Source organism: Phocoena sinus, chromosome 7, assembly GCF_008692025.1.
Source record: "Phocoena sinus isolate mPhoSin1 chromosome 7, mPhoSin1.pri, whole genome shotgun sequence".
In the NCBI taxonomy this organism is placed as follows: domain Eukaryota; kingdom Metazoa; phylum Chordata; class Mammalia; order Artiodactyla; family Phocoenidae; genus Phocoena; species Phocoena sinus.
In genome coordinates this window covers 109401167-109420116 of record NC_045769.1, presented here as the reverse complement: position 1 = coordinate 109420116, position 18950 = coordinate 109401167, and the positions used below count along the sequence as shown (strand labels likewise).

At 43.9% G+C, this 18950-nt stretch overlaps 1 protein-coding gene across 6 annotated transcripts in view; it reads left to right on the top strand.

Annotated features, from left to right (window-relative positions):
• Window positions 1-13995, top strand: part of ERCC3 (ERCC excision repair 3, TFIIH core complex helicase subunit) — a 39935-nt gene extending 25940 nt beyond the window's left edge. For 2 of the 6 annotated variants that reach the window (XR_004350772.1, XR_004350774.1), the window contains 4 exons: window positions 1471-1567; window positions 2896-3013; window positions 7768-10215; window positions 11785-12271. Coding sequence is in view for 3 of the 6 variants with exons in the window: in XM_032637927.1 (XP_032493818.1) it covers window positions 1471-1567; window positions 2896-3013; window positions 7768-7886; window positions 10063-10215; window positions 11785-11916 (619 nt within the window). In the remaining 3 variants the exon portion in view is untranslated. Of the gene's footprint in view, window positions 1-1470; window positions 1568-2895; window positions 3014-7765; window positions 10216-11784; window positions 12272-12307 lie in introns of those variants that run through there. The other 4 variants (XR_004350773.1, XM_032637927.1, XM_032637926.1 and 1 more) reach the window with 4 other exon arrangements.
• Window positions 13996-18950: the final 4955 nt, after the last annotated feature.

Below are 18950 nucleotides of genomic sequence, written 5' to 3'. Positions count from 1 at the left end.
GAGTCAGACACACTGGATTTGATTCCCAGCTCCTCCTCTTATTAGCTGTGTGACCTAGGAAAAGTTCTTGACCTCTCTGAACCTCCTTTTGTTCCACTGTCACATGGAGTTACCATCACCTACCTCAGAGGATTCCTGCATCTGGTAGGTGTTCAACAAATGTTAGGTCCTCTTTCCGAAGGATGGTTACCCTTCTGTTTCATTTCCTATATGAGAGAACCTTCAGAAACTTAGGGCTCACCACTATTTGAGTTGTTTTTCCTGATGAAAAAGCGAGGAGAAAAAGAACCACCTGAAATCCTGGGTATCAAGAGACAGGCTGTTCTGAAGAGTGCAGTTTCCCGACCTTTTTCACAGCATGACACATACAGGAAATTAGAAGATTTGCGTGGTGCCCCGAACACTCTCACAGGCCAGGCTTGCCGTGGTTAGGGAAGCATCCAGCTGTCCCAGGCCCTGCGCAGCTTCCCCACCGGCAAGGGGGCTGCTCTCTCGGGTACACCTGTACCCAGTTTGTAGCACAGTGTTGGGAAGCACGTGTGGAGTATCAGAAGTCGTGCTTCCTGAGCCTTCCATGGGCACTGCCCGGGGAGAGCTCGTGGCCTCAGTGGTGGAACAGCCACTTGGGTCAGCCTCCTTAGGCTCCTGACCCTCAGTTCCTCGTGTGTAAATTGGGAACGTGAAACCTACCTTTCACAGTTTCGAGAAATATCGACAGGCACGGATGTTTTTTTCCCAGGGTAGAACCCAGCTGCATGTTTGGTGTGGGTGGGCCTTGTATGCCTGCTAGCTGTCCTCATCGTCCTTGTCGTTGTCATCGTCACCATCACTGTTATTGCTGACCCTTCAGAAACTACAAAACCACATCATTACAAGAAAAGCAGAGGAATGGCTTTGCCAGGTGCCATTGAGGTTCTCAGACAGGGTTGTACCCTTTGGCACAGAGCTGGAAACTCAAGAGAAATGTTTGAGCTTAGTGTTATAGAGGGTCCATGGGGAAAAGTCTGGAAGGGGCTCTTTTCTCCTTTCTTGGAGAATGCTTGTTATGATTAGGAAACAGTTCCTTCCAAACTTTTGTTTGCAAATAGCAATGTTTTCTTTGCTGCTCCCATTGAGCTTCGTGAAATCTAGGGGATTCTCCTTGTGTAGACACTAAGCTTAGCGTGAGAGATAACTGAGGCAGGAAGGAGCACAGGCCAAAAACAAAAAGGTAAAGGAGGGAATCTTGAAGAGAGTAGTGATCTGCATCTTGGCTCAGAGTGGAAAGGGTGCGGTGTGTGTGGTTTGGAAAGGCGGTGGGGAGGGTCTGTAGGCTCTCACTTTTGTGCCTCTCTTCCTGATGTTTTTGCATGACAGAGGGCTTCCTGGAAGAGAGAAACCTTGCAAGATCTCCCTTTCCCTCTGACATGCTTTCAGGATAATTGAGGAGTGATTCTGTAGTCTTCCTAACACAGCTTTGTTCTTCTCTAGACCCTATATCTATGGTCCTACATCCCAGGGAGAAAGGATGCAGATTCTCCAGAATTTCAAGCATAACCCCAAAATCAACACCATCTTCATATCCAAGGTCAGTGTGGCATGCAGCAGCCCCCGGGCCTGGGGGACACTGGATGATTTCTGGGCAGTGAATTGGTATTTGTTGAAGGAACGTCACATGTCAGTTTTCATTCCCACGTGTTCAGTGTCTGGGGGCAGAGGAACGTTGCCTGTCAGGTAGTGGAAGAAGCAGATGTACGGTTTTAATGTACATAATCTATATTCCTAACTCAAGGAGTATATAATCTAGCAAGTCCTTTTGCTTAAGTTTTTCCCACCTCTTTTTGGGATACAGGAATTTTGAGTTGTATTTTCTTTATACAAGGGGGAAAAGTTCATTACCTACTATGGCAAAGGTTGGCATTTGCATAAGGTTCTCTTTGTGGCATTGGAGATTCCTGTGGGTTGTGGGCAGCTTTTGTCCTGGCTCCTGGTATGCCTTGGGGGTGGGTGGTGAATATAAACACAATGCAGAATCATGTAGGCCCAGCTTGGTGATGGTTTTAATTTGCAGTTAGAAGTGGTGGCCCAACAGTTTAGAATAGTCATTCAGGTTAGAACAGACCCAAAGCCCAAAAGAAACGAGATTTACCTATAAAGTGATCATGGATGGGTCAAGCTTTTATTTCTGTGTCTGGGAACTTTGATGGTTGGATCCCCTCCCCACCCCCCTCCCCAAGCTAAGGCAGCTACCCAGAGTCAGAATCCAGCCCACTGCAGGCAGTGGCCCCTCCCAGGTCATGTGTCCGACCTTTGCTGTTGGCCTCAATAGCCTCCAGTTAAAATTGTGGATGGTTTTGTGCAGACCCATTTCTGTAGCAAAAAATAAGAAGAATCACTCACAGAGAGTCTGTTGATAGGGCCCTCTTGTCTCTGGGTCCCTAGCAGCCACACCAGGACTGTTGCTGAGACAGATGGTTAGGAGTCAGGTCTCGACAGCTTCCATAGGACAGCTCTTAGGAGAACATGCTAGGTCCTTAGAGCCCTGCGTGCATCTGAAGGACCCCGGTACAGATTGAAGAGGATAGTGATTGTTTTTCTGAATTACCAACAGAGCTTATTTAAATTTGAGGCCAGTTGACTTTTTTTTCCCTTTTTGACTCATATCACTTCCCAGGGCTTCCCTGGTGGCGCAGTGGTTGAGAGTCTGCCTGACGATACAGGGGACGCGGGTTCGTGTCCCGGTCTGAGAAGATCCCATTTGCTGCGGAGTGGCTGGGCCCGTGAGCCATGGCCGCTTGAGCCTGCGCGTCCAGAGCCTGTGCTCTGCAACGGGAGAGGCCACAACAGTGAGAGGCCCATGTACCGCAAAAAAAAAAAAAAAAACTTCCCAGACTCATAGCTGGTTCATTTCTATAGGTGGGTGACACATCGTTTGATCTGCCAGAAGCAAATGTTCTCATTCAGATCTCATCTCATGGTGGCTCCCGGCGGCAGGAGGCCCAGAGGCTGGGGCGAGTGCTCCGAGCAAAAAAAGGTACCTTCTGCTCCAGGCGGTCTGTCTTTTCAAACCACTTCCGTCAGGTGTCTGTGAGGGTGAGCCTGTGCTCCTGGGCTAGGTAGACCCTGAAGGGGATGGACGGGGGTCCCAAAGCAAGGACCAAGGTCTCCTTGGCCATTGTTATTTCTCATGTGCTGGGGTTGAGCATGTGGACGTTTTCCATGGCAGCTGTCTGGAGGTCACAGTCTGAGCTGAGTGTTTGTGTTGGTAGATAGAGGAGCCAGGTAATACAAGGAGACAGTTGAATTCAGAGTGTGTGATGGTGTAGATGTAGAAGGCAGAAAGCAGAGCATAGACCACCAGTGCAAGTGTAGCAGCTGGCAGCTGTCCCCTGAACCTTGAGTTAAGAGTAAGGGGAGGGCTTGGTAGGAGCAGCTTGGGCAGCCACAAGGTGGATACCTTGCTCATAACCTGTGAAGAGTGGTCCCTTGAGTGGCAGTTTACAGCAGGGACATCACAAGCTCAGTGAATGAAGAAGCAAGAGTCCTGCTTCCTCTGCTTGTTAACTGCAGTAAAGGAGCCCAGAACCCAATCATGGGCAGAGTAGAGATTGACGTTTCTGCTAAGAGATGGCATCCTCTTAGCAGACCAGGCAGGTCCTAAAACAAGGACACAGGCCCTGTCCTCAAGGAATTCACTAATCTTAGGAAGAACTTGGACTGCTAGGATGTTTGAAAATGACAGGATTAGTGGGCAGGTGTTGTAATTGTACTGCGTTTGAGTATGTTTAGGAAACAGCTAATTGATTGTGCTTGAAATGGAGACAGGGCAAGTTAGTGGAAATAGCAAACATGGACTTGGGCACCAGACCAACTGTGTGACCTTGGGCAAGTAATTTGACCCTCTGAGCTTTGGTTTCTCATCCAAAGTTGGAGTGACAATCCTTACCTTGCAGGACTGTTAATAATGAGGAATAAGAGTACATAACAGAATATAATAGACTGCTGGATAAATCTGACTAGCATATATGAAAGTGTTTCATTACTTATTCCTTACTCATCACACACAAAGCTAATTTGAAAATCCCTTTGAATTTGATTGGAATTTTGTTTTTTAAATACTGTTTGACTCATTTTACAAGGCCAGTATTACCCTGATACCAAAGCCAGAAAAGTTTACTACAGAAAAGAAAATGACAGGCCAATATCCAATGAATACAGTTGTAAAAATCCTCAATAAAATACTAGCAAACCAAATTCAGCATCATATTAGAAGGATCATTCACCATGATCAAGTGGGATTTATACCTGGGATGCAAAGGAGGTTCACCATATGCAAATCAATAAATGTGATATATCACATTAATAGAATTAAAGACAAGATCATATGATCATTTCAATGGATGCAGAAAAAGCATTTGACAAAATTCAACATCTGTTCATGATAAAAACTCTTAACAAATTAGGTATAGGAGGAAAGTACCTCAACATAATAAAGGCCGTATATGACAAGCCCACAGCTAACCTCATACTTAATAGTGAAAGATTTGAAAGCTTTTCCTCTAAGATCAGGAACAAGACAAGGGTGCCCAGTCTCACCAGTCCTATTCAACATTGTACTGGAAGTCCTAACCAAAGCAATTTAGGTAAGAAAAAGATATAGAAAGCATCAGAATTGGAAAAGAAGAAGTAAAATTTTCTCTATTTGCAGGTGACATGATTTCATGCATAGAAAATCCAGAAGACTTTACCAAAAAACTGTTAGATCTATTCAATGAATTTGGTAAAGTTTCAGGATTCAAACTTTACAAAAATCAGTAGTGTTTCTATACACTAATGACAAATTATCTAAAAAAGAAATAAAATGATTCCATTTACAATAGCATCCAAAACAATAAAATATTGGGGACTTCCCTGGCAGTCTAGTGGTTAGGACTCCGAGCTGCAGGGGGCACGGGTTCAATCCCTGGTCGGGGAACTAAGGTCCCACATGCCACGCAGCCAAAAAACAAACAACAACAAAAAAAACCCACAATAAAATATTTAGGAATAAATTTAACCAAGGAGGTGAAAGAGCTCTACACCGAAAACTATAAGACATTGATGAGAGAAATGTAAGAAGATAAATGGAAAGTATCCTTTGTTTATGGAGTGGAAGAATTAAAATTGTTAAAATATCTATACTACCCAAAGCCATCTGTAGATTCAATGCAATCCCTATCAAGACTCCAGTGGCATTTTAAACAGAAGTAAAAATAACAATCCTAAAATTTTTGTGGAACCACAAAAGACCCCAAATAGCCAAAGCAAGTTCTGAGAAAGAAGAACAAAGCAGGAGGCATCGCACTTCTGTTTTTAAGTTATATAATAAAGCTGTGGTCATCAAAAGAATATGTTACTGGCACAAAAACAGACTTATAGGGCTCCCCTGGTGGCACAGTGGTTGAGAGTCCACCTGCCGATGCAGGGGATGCGGGTTCGTGCCCCGGTCTGGGAAGATCCCACATGCCGCGGAGCGGCTGGGCCCGTGAGCCATGGCCGCTGAGCCTGCGCGTCCGGAGCCTGTGCTCCGCAACGGGAGAGGCCACGGCAGTGAGAGGCCCGCGTACCGCAAAAAAAAAAAAAAAAAAAAAAAAAGACTTATAGATCAGTGGAACACAATCCAGAGCCCAGAAATTAAACCCATGCATATATGGTCAACTAATATTTGACAAGAGAACCAAGAATACCCAGTGGAGAAAAGATAGTCTCTTTAATAAACGGTGCTGGGAAAATTGGATATCCGCATGTGAAAGGATGAAATTACCCCTGTCTTACACCACTAGCAAAAATTGACTCAAAATGGATTAAAGACTTAAATGTAAGGCTGGAAACCATACAACTTCTAAAGGAAAACAAAGGAAAAATGCTCCTTGACATGGGTCTTGGCAGTGTTTTTTTTGGATATTACACCTAAAGCTTAAGCAACAAAATAAAAAATAAGTGGACTACATCAAACTAAAAAGCTTCTTCGCAGCAAAAGGAATGGTCGACAAAATGAAAAGGCAATGTATGGAATGGGAGAAAATATTTGCAAATCGTATATCTGATAAGGGGTTAATAGCCAAAATAAATGAAGACCTTACACAACTCAATAGCAAAAAAACCAAATAATCCAATCAAAAACTGGACAAAAGACCTGAATAGACATTTTTTCCAAAGAAGATTTACAAATAGCCAACAGGTACATGAAAAGGTGCTAAACTTCACTAATTATTAGGGAAATGCAAATCAAAACTACAATGATGGATGTGAACTAAACTCACCGAGGTAATCATTTCACAATATATGTAAGTCAAATCATTATGCTGTGTACCTTAAACTTATATAGCACTATATGTCAATTTTATCTCAATAAAACAAAGGGAGAAAAAGGAAAATATTTGATATAATATACTTAGCCCTTTTCTTTGCATCTCTGAACTCTTGTAAGACAAGGAAACAGTTGAATTCAGAGGCAGTACACAGATACTTAACTTACTGACATTTGAACTGTGAAGCAAAAATATTCAGATTTTCCTGCAGGATCAGATTTTATAGGCTACAGTATTTTCTGTCCTAGTTACTAATGATAATTCTGTTACTGGGTTTTCTCTCTCAACCCTTTTTATTAAAGTAGTTTTAGCATAATGTTTTCAAAAGGGTTATCCATATTGTAGCATGTATTAGTACTTCATTCTTTTTTATTGCTGAATAATAGTCCACTGTATAGACATACCACTTTTTTTGATTATTATTTTTTAAATTTTATTTATATTTTGGCTGCGTTGGGTCTTTGTTGCTGCATGTAGGCTTTCTCTAGTTGCGTCGAGCAGGGGCTACTCTTCATTGCGGTGCACGGGCTTCTCATTGTGGTAGTTTCTGTTGTTGTGGAGCACGGTCTCTAGGGCGTGTGGGCTTCAGTAGTTGTGGCTCTCGGGCTCTAGAGTGCAGGCTCAGTAGTTGTGGTGCACGGGCTTAGTTGCTCCACGGCATGTGGGATCTTCCTGGACCAGGGCTCGAACCTGTGACCCCTGCATTGGCAGGCGGATTCTTAACCACTGCTCCACCAGGGAAGTCCCTGGGCATACCACTTTTTAAAATTCATTTATGGACATTTGGATTGTTTCCACTTTCTGGCTCTTAGAATAATGTTTGGGTCATGTAATAAGTTTATGTTTAACGTTTTAATAAACTGCCAGACTGTTTCCAAAGTGATTGTACCATTTTCCATTCTCACCAACAGTGTATGAGCATTTCAGTTTCTCCACATCCTTGACAACAACTGTAATCATCTTTTTTTATTCTAGTCATCCTAGTGTGTGCCAGGTAGTATTTTGTCACGGTTTTGACTTGCATTTCCCTGATGACTAATGATATTGGCTTTTTTCATGTGCTCATTGACACGTGAATCTTCTTTTTATATCTTCTTTGGGGAACTGTCTGTTCAGATCCTTTGTCCTTTTTATAATTGGTTTATTTGTCTTTTCATTGTTGAGTTATAATAGTTTTTTGTATTCCCTAGATTCAAATCTCTTATCAGATATGCTTTGTAAATGTTTTCCCCAATTCTGTGGGTTGTCTTTTCACTTCCTTGATGGTGTCCTTTGAAGCACAAAAGTTTTTAATTTTGATGAAGTCCTCGTGCAGAATCAGGGCAATGGCCCCTCTGACTGCAGAGCTCTCCCACTGCAGTACTTGCTTTGGAACACTGGACCCTTAGTTCCTGCCGTTCTAATAGCTAATATTGTCCTTTTATGTGCCCTCCTCCAGGGATGGTTGCAGAGGAGTACAATGCCTTCTTCTACTCGCTGGTGTCCCAGGACACACAGGAAATGGCTTACTCAACCAAGCGACAGAGGTTCTTGGTAGATCAAGGTTATAGCTTTAAGGTATGTAAGCATTTGGTCTCTGGTTGGAGTAGGACCGAGGCTTTTTTGTACCCAGCCCTCCATGAGAAGTGGGGGGCCGCTGTCAGCATGACCATGGGACAGATTTCAGGCAGGCACAGGACATTGGGGGACATGAGGGTACCTTTGTCCTTGCATGAATTGTGGGGAGCTTTGAAGGAAAAATATTGTGCAGGATCCCTCCTGTTTCCAACTTCTCACAGTGAATGGTCAAAGAATGGGGCCTCTGAAGTAAGAGGCCTGTGGAGTCTCAGCTTGTTAACTTTTTACAGTTGTCTTGAAGAGAAAACATTAGATGTTGGTGGGAAAATGTGCTCGCCTAGTAGGACTCGAGATGAAGGAACTGTGGCTATCACTGTGTTAGTCTAAGCCCCTCGGGGTTACTTTCTCAGGGGGTGCCCCCTCCAGGTAGCTGGGAGAGTCTGCCCTTAGTCATCTGGTAAGCCTGGGCCTCAGTGGGCCTCACAGACATCAGAGCCATCCATGTACTCTAAATCTGGTATTTTAATAGTTTGGGAAATTCTAAAGCTTTGGCGAACTTTCATTGGCTAAGGCATTTGCTTTCTTTCCTATTGACACAAATACTAAGTTTTTGTTAGGATTTAGTGTCCCAAAGGGTTTTTACTTGTGGTAGTGGGTGGAGGGTGCTGGAAGCAAGGGATTAAAAGGATATCTTAGAACATATAAGTTCCCAGGTTCTTGTTTGTGAAAGACTGTAGGCTGCCTTTTCAGATACTTCAGATTGTATCTTTTTCAAATTGGTTTAGGGCAGAACTAATTAGGGAACTAATAGAGTTCCCTTTATTAGCCTTAGAAAAGAGGACAGGGTTGTCTGATCCCTCCCCTTTTAGTCAGAGGCAGTGACACTTTTCAGACTTCTCATGCTGAACTCTAGTTCAGGACACTTGGGACAGTTTTCCAAAGGATTTTCATTTCGACCTTTTTATCCCTCTGTGTAACGTTCGAGCTGATAATAGCATCCATACCTCCTGATTCCCAGGAGAGTCGTAAGGGTAAGAGAAGCAGCGAATCAGGAAGTGCTCTGGGTTCTTTGATGGGTGAGCTTGACAACATGGTACCTGAGCACATGGTTGTCTGTGTAGGTTGGAGCTGCCTTTGCCTTCCTCACCTCCAGGGCTGCCTGCTGAGAGCAGCCAGGTTAGGGTTCCCAGAATCGGGACCCTGGTGATCAGGCCAGGGCAGAAGTGTCCTGTATCTGTACTCCAGATCTGTGGCCACCTGAAGGGTACAGCCAGATACTTCTAGGAATTTTCTTTTAATTAAAATGGTGAGAAGAATGAGAGAGAGAGAGACGAAAAGAAGTTCCTTTTCTGACTCACCAGTCCCCAACCTTTTTGGTGCCAGGGACTGGTTTCATGGAAGACAATTTTTCCACAGACCGGTGGGGAGAGGGCGTAATGCGAGTGATGGGGGTGGGATGGTCCAGGCAGTAATGTGAGCCGTGGGGAGCGGCAGATGAAGCTTTGCTCACTCTCCCGCCGCTCGCCTCCTGCTGTGCGGCCCGGTTCCTGACAGGCCACGGACCGGTACTGGTCCTCAGCCCAGCGGTTGGGGACCCTGCTATACGTAATTAATCCAAGCTTTCTGCAGGGATAGGTAGGCCTTGTAGTAAGTTATCTCCAAAGAAATGAAAACCAAATCTCCACCATGCTTTTATCTTTCTCTTTTGGAAGAAAAATCTTATAAATCCATTCTTAATATCATATCATTTATAAGTGTCCCTCCTGCTGGAAGCCCTGGGTGCCAAGCCTGGAGGTTGAAGGCCTTTTTAAAGGTCAGCCGGCTGTGCCTTTCGGTTTTTGGTCCTTCGTTTACCTGGTGCAAGGTGGGAAAACTACCAGAATGGTTGTTTTAAGATTGCCAAGATTCCTGTTGATCTTCTGTAAGTGATCATTTAGCTGCCATGTGTTGGGAGCAGAGTTTTCTAGAATTTCCTGAACCTCTCCTGCCTTGCAGTCATTAGTTAAGCTCCTTGTTGACAGTGGCTCTGAGGCTGGTCTCTGCACTGCCTGAGAGGAGCTCTCCGTTATTAGCCACCTGCTCTGCTGGGCCTGAGGGGGCAAGTGACCAGACCAGGTGAGCCCAGGAGAAGGCGGGCGGGTCCAGGGAGAGAAAACAAGAGGGTTCTGCGCTACAGGTGATCACAAAGCTTGCCAACATGGAGGAGGAGGAGTTGGCATTTTCAACAAAAGAGGAGCAACAGCAACTCTTACAGAAGGTCCTGGCAGCCTCTGACCTGGATGCTGAGGAGGAGGTGGTGGCGGGAGAACTTGGCTCCAAATCCAGCCAGGTGAGTTGAGTGGGTGAGGCCCCAGATGTCAGTTCTCCCGAAGGACAGCATCTTAGACACACATACGCCTGCACAGTCCTTTGTGTGTATGTGCCTGTGTGATTTTCTTAAGAACTTGGAGACTAGAGAAGAGAATCGAAAACACCCCTGCTAACTGTGCCGTGCGTCTGTCTTGTTTTATGTGTCTGAGCACACGGCGGGTGTGGTTGGTCTCCTGCTCTGTTCACATAGCAGTCTGGCCTAAGTATTTGTTAGTATTTGGATGTGGGAGCCCAGGCTCTGCCTAGGGTGGCTACTGGAAGGAGCGTGATGGATCTGGGGCTGCCTTTTTGGCCTTGGGCGCGTCACCTTATCCCTGGCTTCCTCCTCAGTAATGAAACTGAGCCTTCCAGGCTGTAAAATGGGTCTGAGAATCAACTCGTATTGTAGTTTCCATACATTCTTCGAAAAATATTTAGAGTTCTCTGAAAATGCGCAACTTTTCAGTTATTCTGCACATACTTCTTGAATGCCTGCTATGTGCCAGGCAAATATAATACAGTATAACTAATGAAAGTGTCATTATGAGGAATTCTTACTATCAGGCCCTTCCAAGGAGAGAAGTACCGTTTCATCAGGAGCTTTTGAAACTAAGTTGGTGTTAGAGCTGGAAAGTGAGCAATGGCTGGAACAAGGGAAGAAGGGAGCAGTGTCACCAGGGAGGTGCTGCCCTCCCCGCAGCCTGAGACCTTTCTGTCCCCAGACCTGGGGGTTAGGGGCTGGGCCTCCTCCTGGGCACTCTCCACGGGAGCCCAGGGAAACTTCCTGTTTCTGTGTCTGAAGGTGGTGTCTAGTCAATTCCACCTCACAGTGGGTCACCCAGGGTGAGGCTGTGCAAGGCATGGCTTCAGTGCCTGTCTGTGTACCTTGTTTGGAATCTGGTGCGAGTGGTGTCCCAGGCTCGGGGTCAGACCCTTGACTTGTGTGATTTCTGTTCATACCACACATGTCAAGCAGATGTGGTTATCCCCATTTTACAGATGAGTTCATTGAGGTGCAGACATTCAGTATTTGCCCAAGGCCACCCAGTGAGACACAGAGCCAAGATTCAGGCCCAGGGCTAGAAAGGATTTCCAGTTGATTCAAAGACTTATGATGGGGTCTCAGGAGATTTTGAGGGACTCCTGCCCTCACTGTTAAAATTCCGTTTAGAAAGTGTCATTAAGAGAGGCAGGGTGGTGTATGGCTAGGTACAGGGAATCTGAAGCTGACTGCCTGGGTTCAAGTCCCATCTGTTTAAGAGTTATGTGATCTTGGACAAATACTTCATTTCTCTGTGCCTGTTTCCTCTTCTGTAAGATGGGGATTATAATGGTTGTGAGGATTAGATGAGGTAAGACATGTAAATAAGTATAAGCTGCTTAGAACAATGCCTGAGACATACTAAGTGGTCAGTAAGTGTTATTTTAAAAATAATAAAATCTATGAAACTTTTATAAGTTTTATAAATTTATCTTATTATGATTATAAATATTATAGGAGGAGGGTGTTTTGCTTTGTAAACTAATGGTGGGCCGGGTCGCCCTGCAGGTGTCTCGGCGCTTTGGCACGATGAGCTCCATGTCTGGGGCCGATGACACAGTGTACATGGAGTACCACTCGTCACGGAGCAAGGCTTCCACTAAGCACGTGCACCCGCTTTTCAAGCGCTTCAGGAAATGATGCCCATAGGGTCACGTAGGTAAAACTTGGGTGCCTAGCGCCAGCATTGGAAAGGGATTTTAAACATAGCATTTTCTTTCCACATCTGCGTTCTTTCCAATAGCATCGGCCAAACCAATCCAGATTCAATATCTGTTGACTGTGTTGAAGAAAATGCATCAAGAGCTTGATTCTGTCTTCCTGGGCATTCCAGGGTTTGAAAGTGGGAGTGGGGGGGACTGTATTTTTTGTTTTTTTCAGACTGCTTTTTAAACTTGTTGGGGAGTGGTCATTCCTGTACATAAAATTTTGTAATATTTAGGTGTATTTATCTTAATGTTCTCCTGAATAAACAGCACTGGGATGTTTAACCACTCTTCATCGTATGCCTTGTTCTTACACCTTGTCACAGGCATGGGCTATGTCTAGATGACAGACCTCCATCAGGGCTCCAGTTGGTGGCATGCCCAGAGGAATTAGACGGGGCCCATCCACAGGGAGCACCGGAGAGACGAGAAGACTTGCCCGTTAGTGCGCAGTGTTGACAGGGGACGGTGGTCCAGAGCGATGGAGGAGCTTGAGCAGTTTGCAGTGCTGCCTGGCCCCTCCCTGTTCAGCTCAGGTGGGTTCCATGGGAGGCACCACGGCTGTAGGTCCTCTAGGTCACCCGAAGGCCATCACCTTCGTAGGGAGCCACAGTGCACACAGCTTCTGATGGTTGATCTTCCCTGAGAGAATCAACTCTTATTTCTACCTCCCCCAGATACATTGTTGATGTGGCTGGGAGGCTGGATTCCTCTTCTAGTAGCAGTTTAGTACCCTTGGATCTTTAACGGCTGGTTCGTCTATTCTGAAAGATGTCTCTGGGCTTTTCTTCTCTGTTCCTGGTATGAAAGAAAAGGTGTTCAGGAAAAGACACACGAGGCAGGATTGGTCCATAGAAGACAGGCAGGCATGCACAGGCATAGGTCGTGAAGAAGAACGTGTTATTTTGAGGAGGCTCGTTCTAGGAGGCGGCAGCCCCGCACCTGGGGACTGTTGGAAGCCTGTGCTAACTAAGGCTGCTCGACATGGAGTCCTGCCCACCCCTTGCCGCCCGGCAGCAGTGATCGCAGCCGTCATCGCCCACTTGGGGAGAAGACCACATTCATTCTGTCGAGTGCTTCGGAGCAAAAGCCACCTTCCCTGAATTGCACTTCACTGAGCTGACCTTTTGGGGACAAACGCACTCTCACAGTCTGCCCAGCAGTTGGTGCTGACCCATGGAGAGCCACTGTGTCCGTGCAAAGCCTGGAAATGGCCCCCAGCAGCCGGACCTGAGACCTGTGGTCAGGCACGTCCGTGCTAAGGCCCCTCACCCCAGTGGGTGGCACCCAGATGTCACAGACTGGATTATAACCAGTATTATTTCCAGATTCTCATATCCTGTCATGCTTGAGATACTCAAGCAATGCCAAGCACTTCGTGTATCTCCTTGTTGCTCACTGTTTTCTTGTTCTCTAACCTGTCTACAGATAACGTTGAATTTTACCCAAGCCCTGTGATCCTGGAAAACTGGGACTTTCAAAGAACCACACACCCGCCTGTGCCCCCACCCCCCGCCATCTTTTGTGTTCCGGAAAACAGCTTACCGCAAAGAACCACCTTTCCCCATGTCTGAGATAAGGCTCATGGGTGCCCTCCTTGTCTACCAGTGACAAGGCCAGACACAGACCTTCCAGATTCCCATTCTTTGCTTCGAATGATTAGCTGAAGCGCTTGTCCCCACTGATCAATTGGAACAAAATGCTTGTTAACCAAACCTTGGTTAAGATTCTCTCCTTTCTGCAGGCCCCTGACTTTTGGCCCACGCTCAGCCTACAGCCCCTCCTGAGTCCAGTGGGATTCAGGGTAAAACACTGTCTGATCTGCCATCTGCCATTGCCACTCCCATTCATCCCACTTCCTCAGCCCCTCCTGTGTTTCCTCCTCCCTATAAAAGAAAAACTTTTTTGCTTAACTCTTGAGATGCTTGCTGATCATATGGTCAGTGTGTTTTCTCTGTTGTAATAGCTTCCCTCCCCTTTTTTTTGCAGCAATCCTTTCAAATAAAGTCTCTCCTTGCCAAGTCGGGATTAGTTTTTTATTTGACACCATGTAACAAATTCCTATTTATTCTCTAAAAGTAAGTTGAGATGTATCATCTCCAGGAAACCTAACTCCTGCGCCTACCCCTAAAAGAAGTGTTTCCTGTACTGTGCTATGTCCTTTATGCTGTCCTTTTTTTTTTTTTTTTTTTCATTTTTGGTGTTTACATTTTTGTATCCTGTTGGTTTGAGTTCTATCTGTACCCCAATATCTGGCATATAGGAGGTATCCAGTGACTATTGAATTGGACTCTTTTCAAAGTTTATGGACTTAAAAGGAACACAATAACCCTGCCTGCTTACATCTTGAGGGAAGTTGTGAGGGAACCTCTCACTGGTAACCATCTATCCTGTTATCCCTTCCTGCTGCCTTTTCCCTGAACCAGCCCTTATACCCATAGCAGATGGAATTTATAGGACAAAGTACCAAATAGGAGAGCTGCACAAAGAGATTTGCTGAGGGGCCCTGAGTCTTCCACTGAGCACTGTTCTGCACATGCATGTAAAGAAGCTACCCAAGGCTGGGGAAGGAACCACATGAAAGGATCAGGGGGAGCTTATCCAGGGCCTGGACTATTCCTGTTCCCACCAGCCAGACTGAAAATCCTCAACTCACAGGGCATCTGATAGAGTGTTCGGCAAGGTTTTGCTTCAGTATTGTGGAAAGTTAGACCTAAACTAATGCTGCATGAGTCCTAACAAAAGTTTGAAGGCAAGACCCAAAAGGATCCAATTATTTCCAAGTAACTTACTACAATCCAGGACAAAGCTAATTATTACAGCACAAAAATATCTAGCAACCAATAAGGTAAAACTTGCACTGTCTGACATCCAATCAGAAAATTACCAGGCAAGCAAAGAGCCAGGAAAATACAACTCATAATGAAAAGACTTGTTTCCATACTCTCTGTGACATTTCTTATTTGCTTGCTCTGACAAAGTAAGCTGCCCAGTGGCGAGGCCCACATGGCAAGGAATGGAGGGAGCCTCAGTCCAATGGCCCACGGTGGGCTGAATCCTGCCAATACTCACAGGAGTGAGCTTGGAAACTGTTCCTCTCTTGGTTGAGCCTACAACCAATGACTACATTGGTTAGATGACTACAGCCCTAACCTACCCCTTGATTGTATCCTGTGAGAGACGTGAACCAGAGGACACAGCTAAGGTCCTGGATTCCTGATGTGCAGAAACTGTGAGATAATAAATGTCATTTTAAGCCACAAAATTTTAAATTTTAAAAAATTTTAAATTAAAAAATGTCATTACTTCTCTTTTTTTTTTTTTTTTTTTTTTTTTGCGGTACACGGGCCTCGCACTGTTGTGGCCTCTCCCATTGTGGAGCACAGGCTCCAGACACGCAGGCTCAGCGGCCATGGCTCACAGGCCCAGCCGCTCCGCGGCATGTGGGATCTTCCCGGACCGGGGCACGAACCTGTGTCCCCTGCCTCGGCAGGCAGACTCTCAACCACTGCGCCACCAGGGAAGCCCCTACATCTCTTTTTTAAGAAAGAAAATTGACTGCTAAGTTCTGGAGATGGATAGTGGTCACAGTTGCCCATGATTACAAAGCAATAGATAACTAATAAAGATTTTGGTACCAAGCGTGGGATGCTGTTGTAACAAATACTCAAAAATGTGGCAGTGGCTTTGTAACTAAGAAGTGGGGAGAGGCTGGATTTTGAGGAACATGTTAGAGAATGCCTAAATTACCTTCAACAGACTATTAGTGGAAATCTGGACTTTGAGAACACTGCCAGTGAGTGCTTAAAAGGAAGTGAAGAAGCTGCTATTGGAAACTGGAGGAAGGGGGATCTCTATTACACAGTGGCCAAAAATTTAGTGACACTGTCATCTGCAGTTATATGGAAAACAATGTGTCCAATGAACTTTGTGGTCTAGATTTGCAAGATTTGCAAGCAAAATGTTCAAGTAGCCACCTGATTTCTTCTTGCTGCTTAAATAGTAAAATGTGAAAGGAGAGAGAAAAAATGAGGGCAGAACTGTTTTTAAAAAGGAGGCAGAGAGGACACTTTTTGTGCAGGGAAACACAGATAAAGACGGCAGACTATGCTCTGTGACCACAGTGGAATTAGATTTAAAATCAGTAAAAGAAAGATCTATTGGAAACCCCCAAATATTTGATGAGATTTCTTATTAAAAACTATGCAGTCAAGAAGACTATTGAGGGCTTTCCTGGTGGCACAGTGATTGAGAATCTGCCTGCCAATGCAGGGGACACAGGTTCAAGCTCTGGTCTGGGAAGATCCCACATGCCGTGGAGCAACTGGGCCCGTGAGCCATAGCTACTGAGCCTGCGTGTCTGGAGCCTGTGGTCTGCAACAAGAGAGGCCGCGACAGTGAGAGGCCTGCGCACCACGATGAAGAGTGGCCCCTGCTCGCCGCAACTAGAGAAAGCGCTTGCACAGAAATGAAGATCCAACACAACCAAATAAATAAATAAATAAATTTATTTTAAAAAAAACTATCGAGAAATATCTTTAAGTATTGAAAGAAAAAACCCAGCAACTTAGAATTCTATACCCAGCGAAAAGATCTTTCAAAAATAAAAGTGAAATTCTTCTTCAGATAGAGGATTGCTGAAAAGAATTCATTACTAGCAGACCAGCACTAAAGGTCATGTTAAAGGAAGTCCTTTGAGGAAAATATAATGCTAGTTAGAAATTTGTATCTACATAAAGGATTGAAGACCACTACAAACTACCTTGATAAATATAAAAGGTTTTCTATGTACATTTTTTTAAAGGAGAACTGATCTCTAACTTCTGGAGATGGATAGTGGTCATAGTTGCACAACAGTGTGAATGTACTTAATGCCACTAAATTGTGCACTTAAAAGTGGTTAAAATGGTAAATTTTATGTTTATGTATATTTTACCACAATAAAAAACTAAAGATAACTGTTAAGAACAAAGGAAATGTATTGTGGAGTTTATAACATGTAAAAGTAAAATGTATAACAACAATAGTACAAAAGCCTAGAGAGTAGAAGTTGATGTGTACTGTTGTAAGGTTCTTGTGTTATACATAAAGTGGTATAACATTACTTGAAAGTCGCCTGTGGTACTGAAGCAACCACTAAAATAACATAAAGAATTATGGTTAATAAACCAATATAGAAGATAAAATGAAGTCATGAAAAACACTCAATTCTAAAGAAGTCAGAAAAAGAGGAAGAAGGAAATAAGGAGCAGAGGGGACAAGTAGAGAATAAATAGGAAATGGTCTAAACGCGCTCATTTAAAAATCAGAAATTGTCAGATTTTTTAAAGAAGAACAAAATTATGCTGCCTACAAGATTTAATATTACGATGCAAATAGGTTTAAAGAATGGAACAATATATACTATGCTAACATGAAGCAAACGAAAGCTGGAGTAGCTATACTAATATTGGGCCAAGTGGATTTCAGAGCAAAGAATATTACCGGGGTCATTTTATAAAGAGGAGCTAATAATTCTAAACATTTATGTCCCTAATTACAGCTTAAAAATACTTGAAGCAAAAACTGATACACCTGAAAGAAGAAATAGAAAAATTCACATTTCAGAGATTTTAATACCTTTTTCTCAATAATTGATAGAATAAGTAGATCAAAAATCAGTAAAGATACAGAAGACTTAAACAACACTCTTAACCAACTTCACCTGACTGACATTTATAAAACACCACCCAGTAACTGCAGAATACACATTCCTTTCAAGTTCGTACAGATCATTTACTAAGATTCAATTCTGGGCCGTACAACCAGTCCCAATAAATTTAAAAGGATTCAAGTCACACAAGCTCTGTTCTTTGACCACAGTGGAAGTAAATTAAAAATCTGTAAAAGATCTGTGGGAAACCCCCAAATAAATTTAAATTAAAAAAAAATCAAAGCGAAATTACTGTTTTTGAATTGAGTGAAAATGAAAACTACATTACATATATATATATATATATATATATATATATATATATATATATATATATATGTTATTTATTTCTGGCTGTTGGGTATTCGTTGCTGCACATGGGCCTTCTCTAGTTGCTGTGAGCAGGGGCTACTCTTCGTTGTGGTGTGTGTGCTTCTCATTGCGGTGGCTTCTCTTGTGGAGCACAGGCTCTAGGCACACGGGCTTCAGTAGTTGTAGCACACGGGCTCCATAGTTGTGGCTTGTGGGCTTTAGAGTGCAAGCTCAGTAGTTGTGGCACATGGGCTTAGTTGCTGTACGGCATGTGGGATCTTCCCGGACCAGGGATCGAACCCGTGACCCCTACATTGGCAGGTGGATTCTTAACCTCTGTGCCACCAGGGAAGTCTGAAAACTATTGATTTTGTTTATAATTTTCTGTATATTATGTTTTGACATCTTAAAAACTGTTCTGGTTGGGGAGAGATACCCCTTGCTGAGACTGGCATATTCTGTTTTTTGTTTTTTTTAAATTGAAGTATAGCTAACTTACAATGCTCTGTTAGTTTCTGGTATACGACAGAGTGATTCAGTTACATATACATTTTTCCATATTCTTTTCCATTATGGTTTATTACAGGATGTTGAATATAGTTCCCTGTGCTATATAATAGGACCTGTGTTTATCCATTCTATATATACTAGTTTGCATCTGCTAACCCCAAACTCCCAATCCATCCCTCCCCTTTCCCTGTTGGTAACCACAAGTCTGTTCTCTATGTCTATGAGTGTTTCTGTTTCATAGGTAAGTTCATTTGTGTCATAGTTTAGATTCCACATGTAACTGATGTCATATGGTATTTGTCTTTCTCTTTCTGACTTACTTCACTTAGTATGATAATCTCTAGGTCCATCCATATGGCATTATTTCATTCTTTTTTTGTGGCTGGGTAGTATTCCACTGTGTGTGTGTGTGTGTGTGTGTGTGTGTGTGTGTGTGTGTGTGTGTACCACATCTT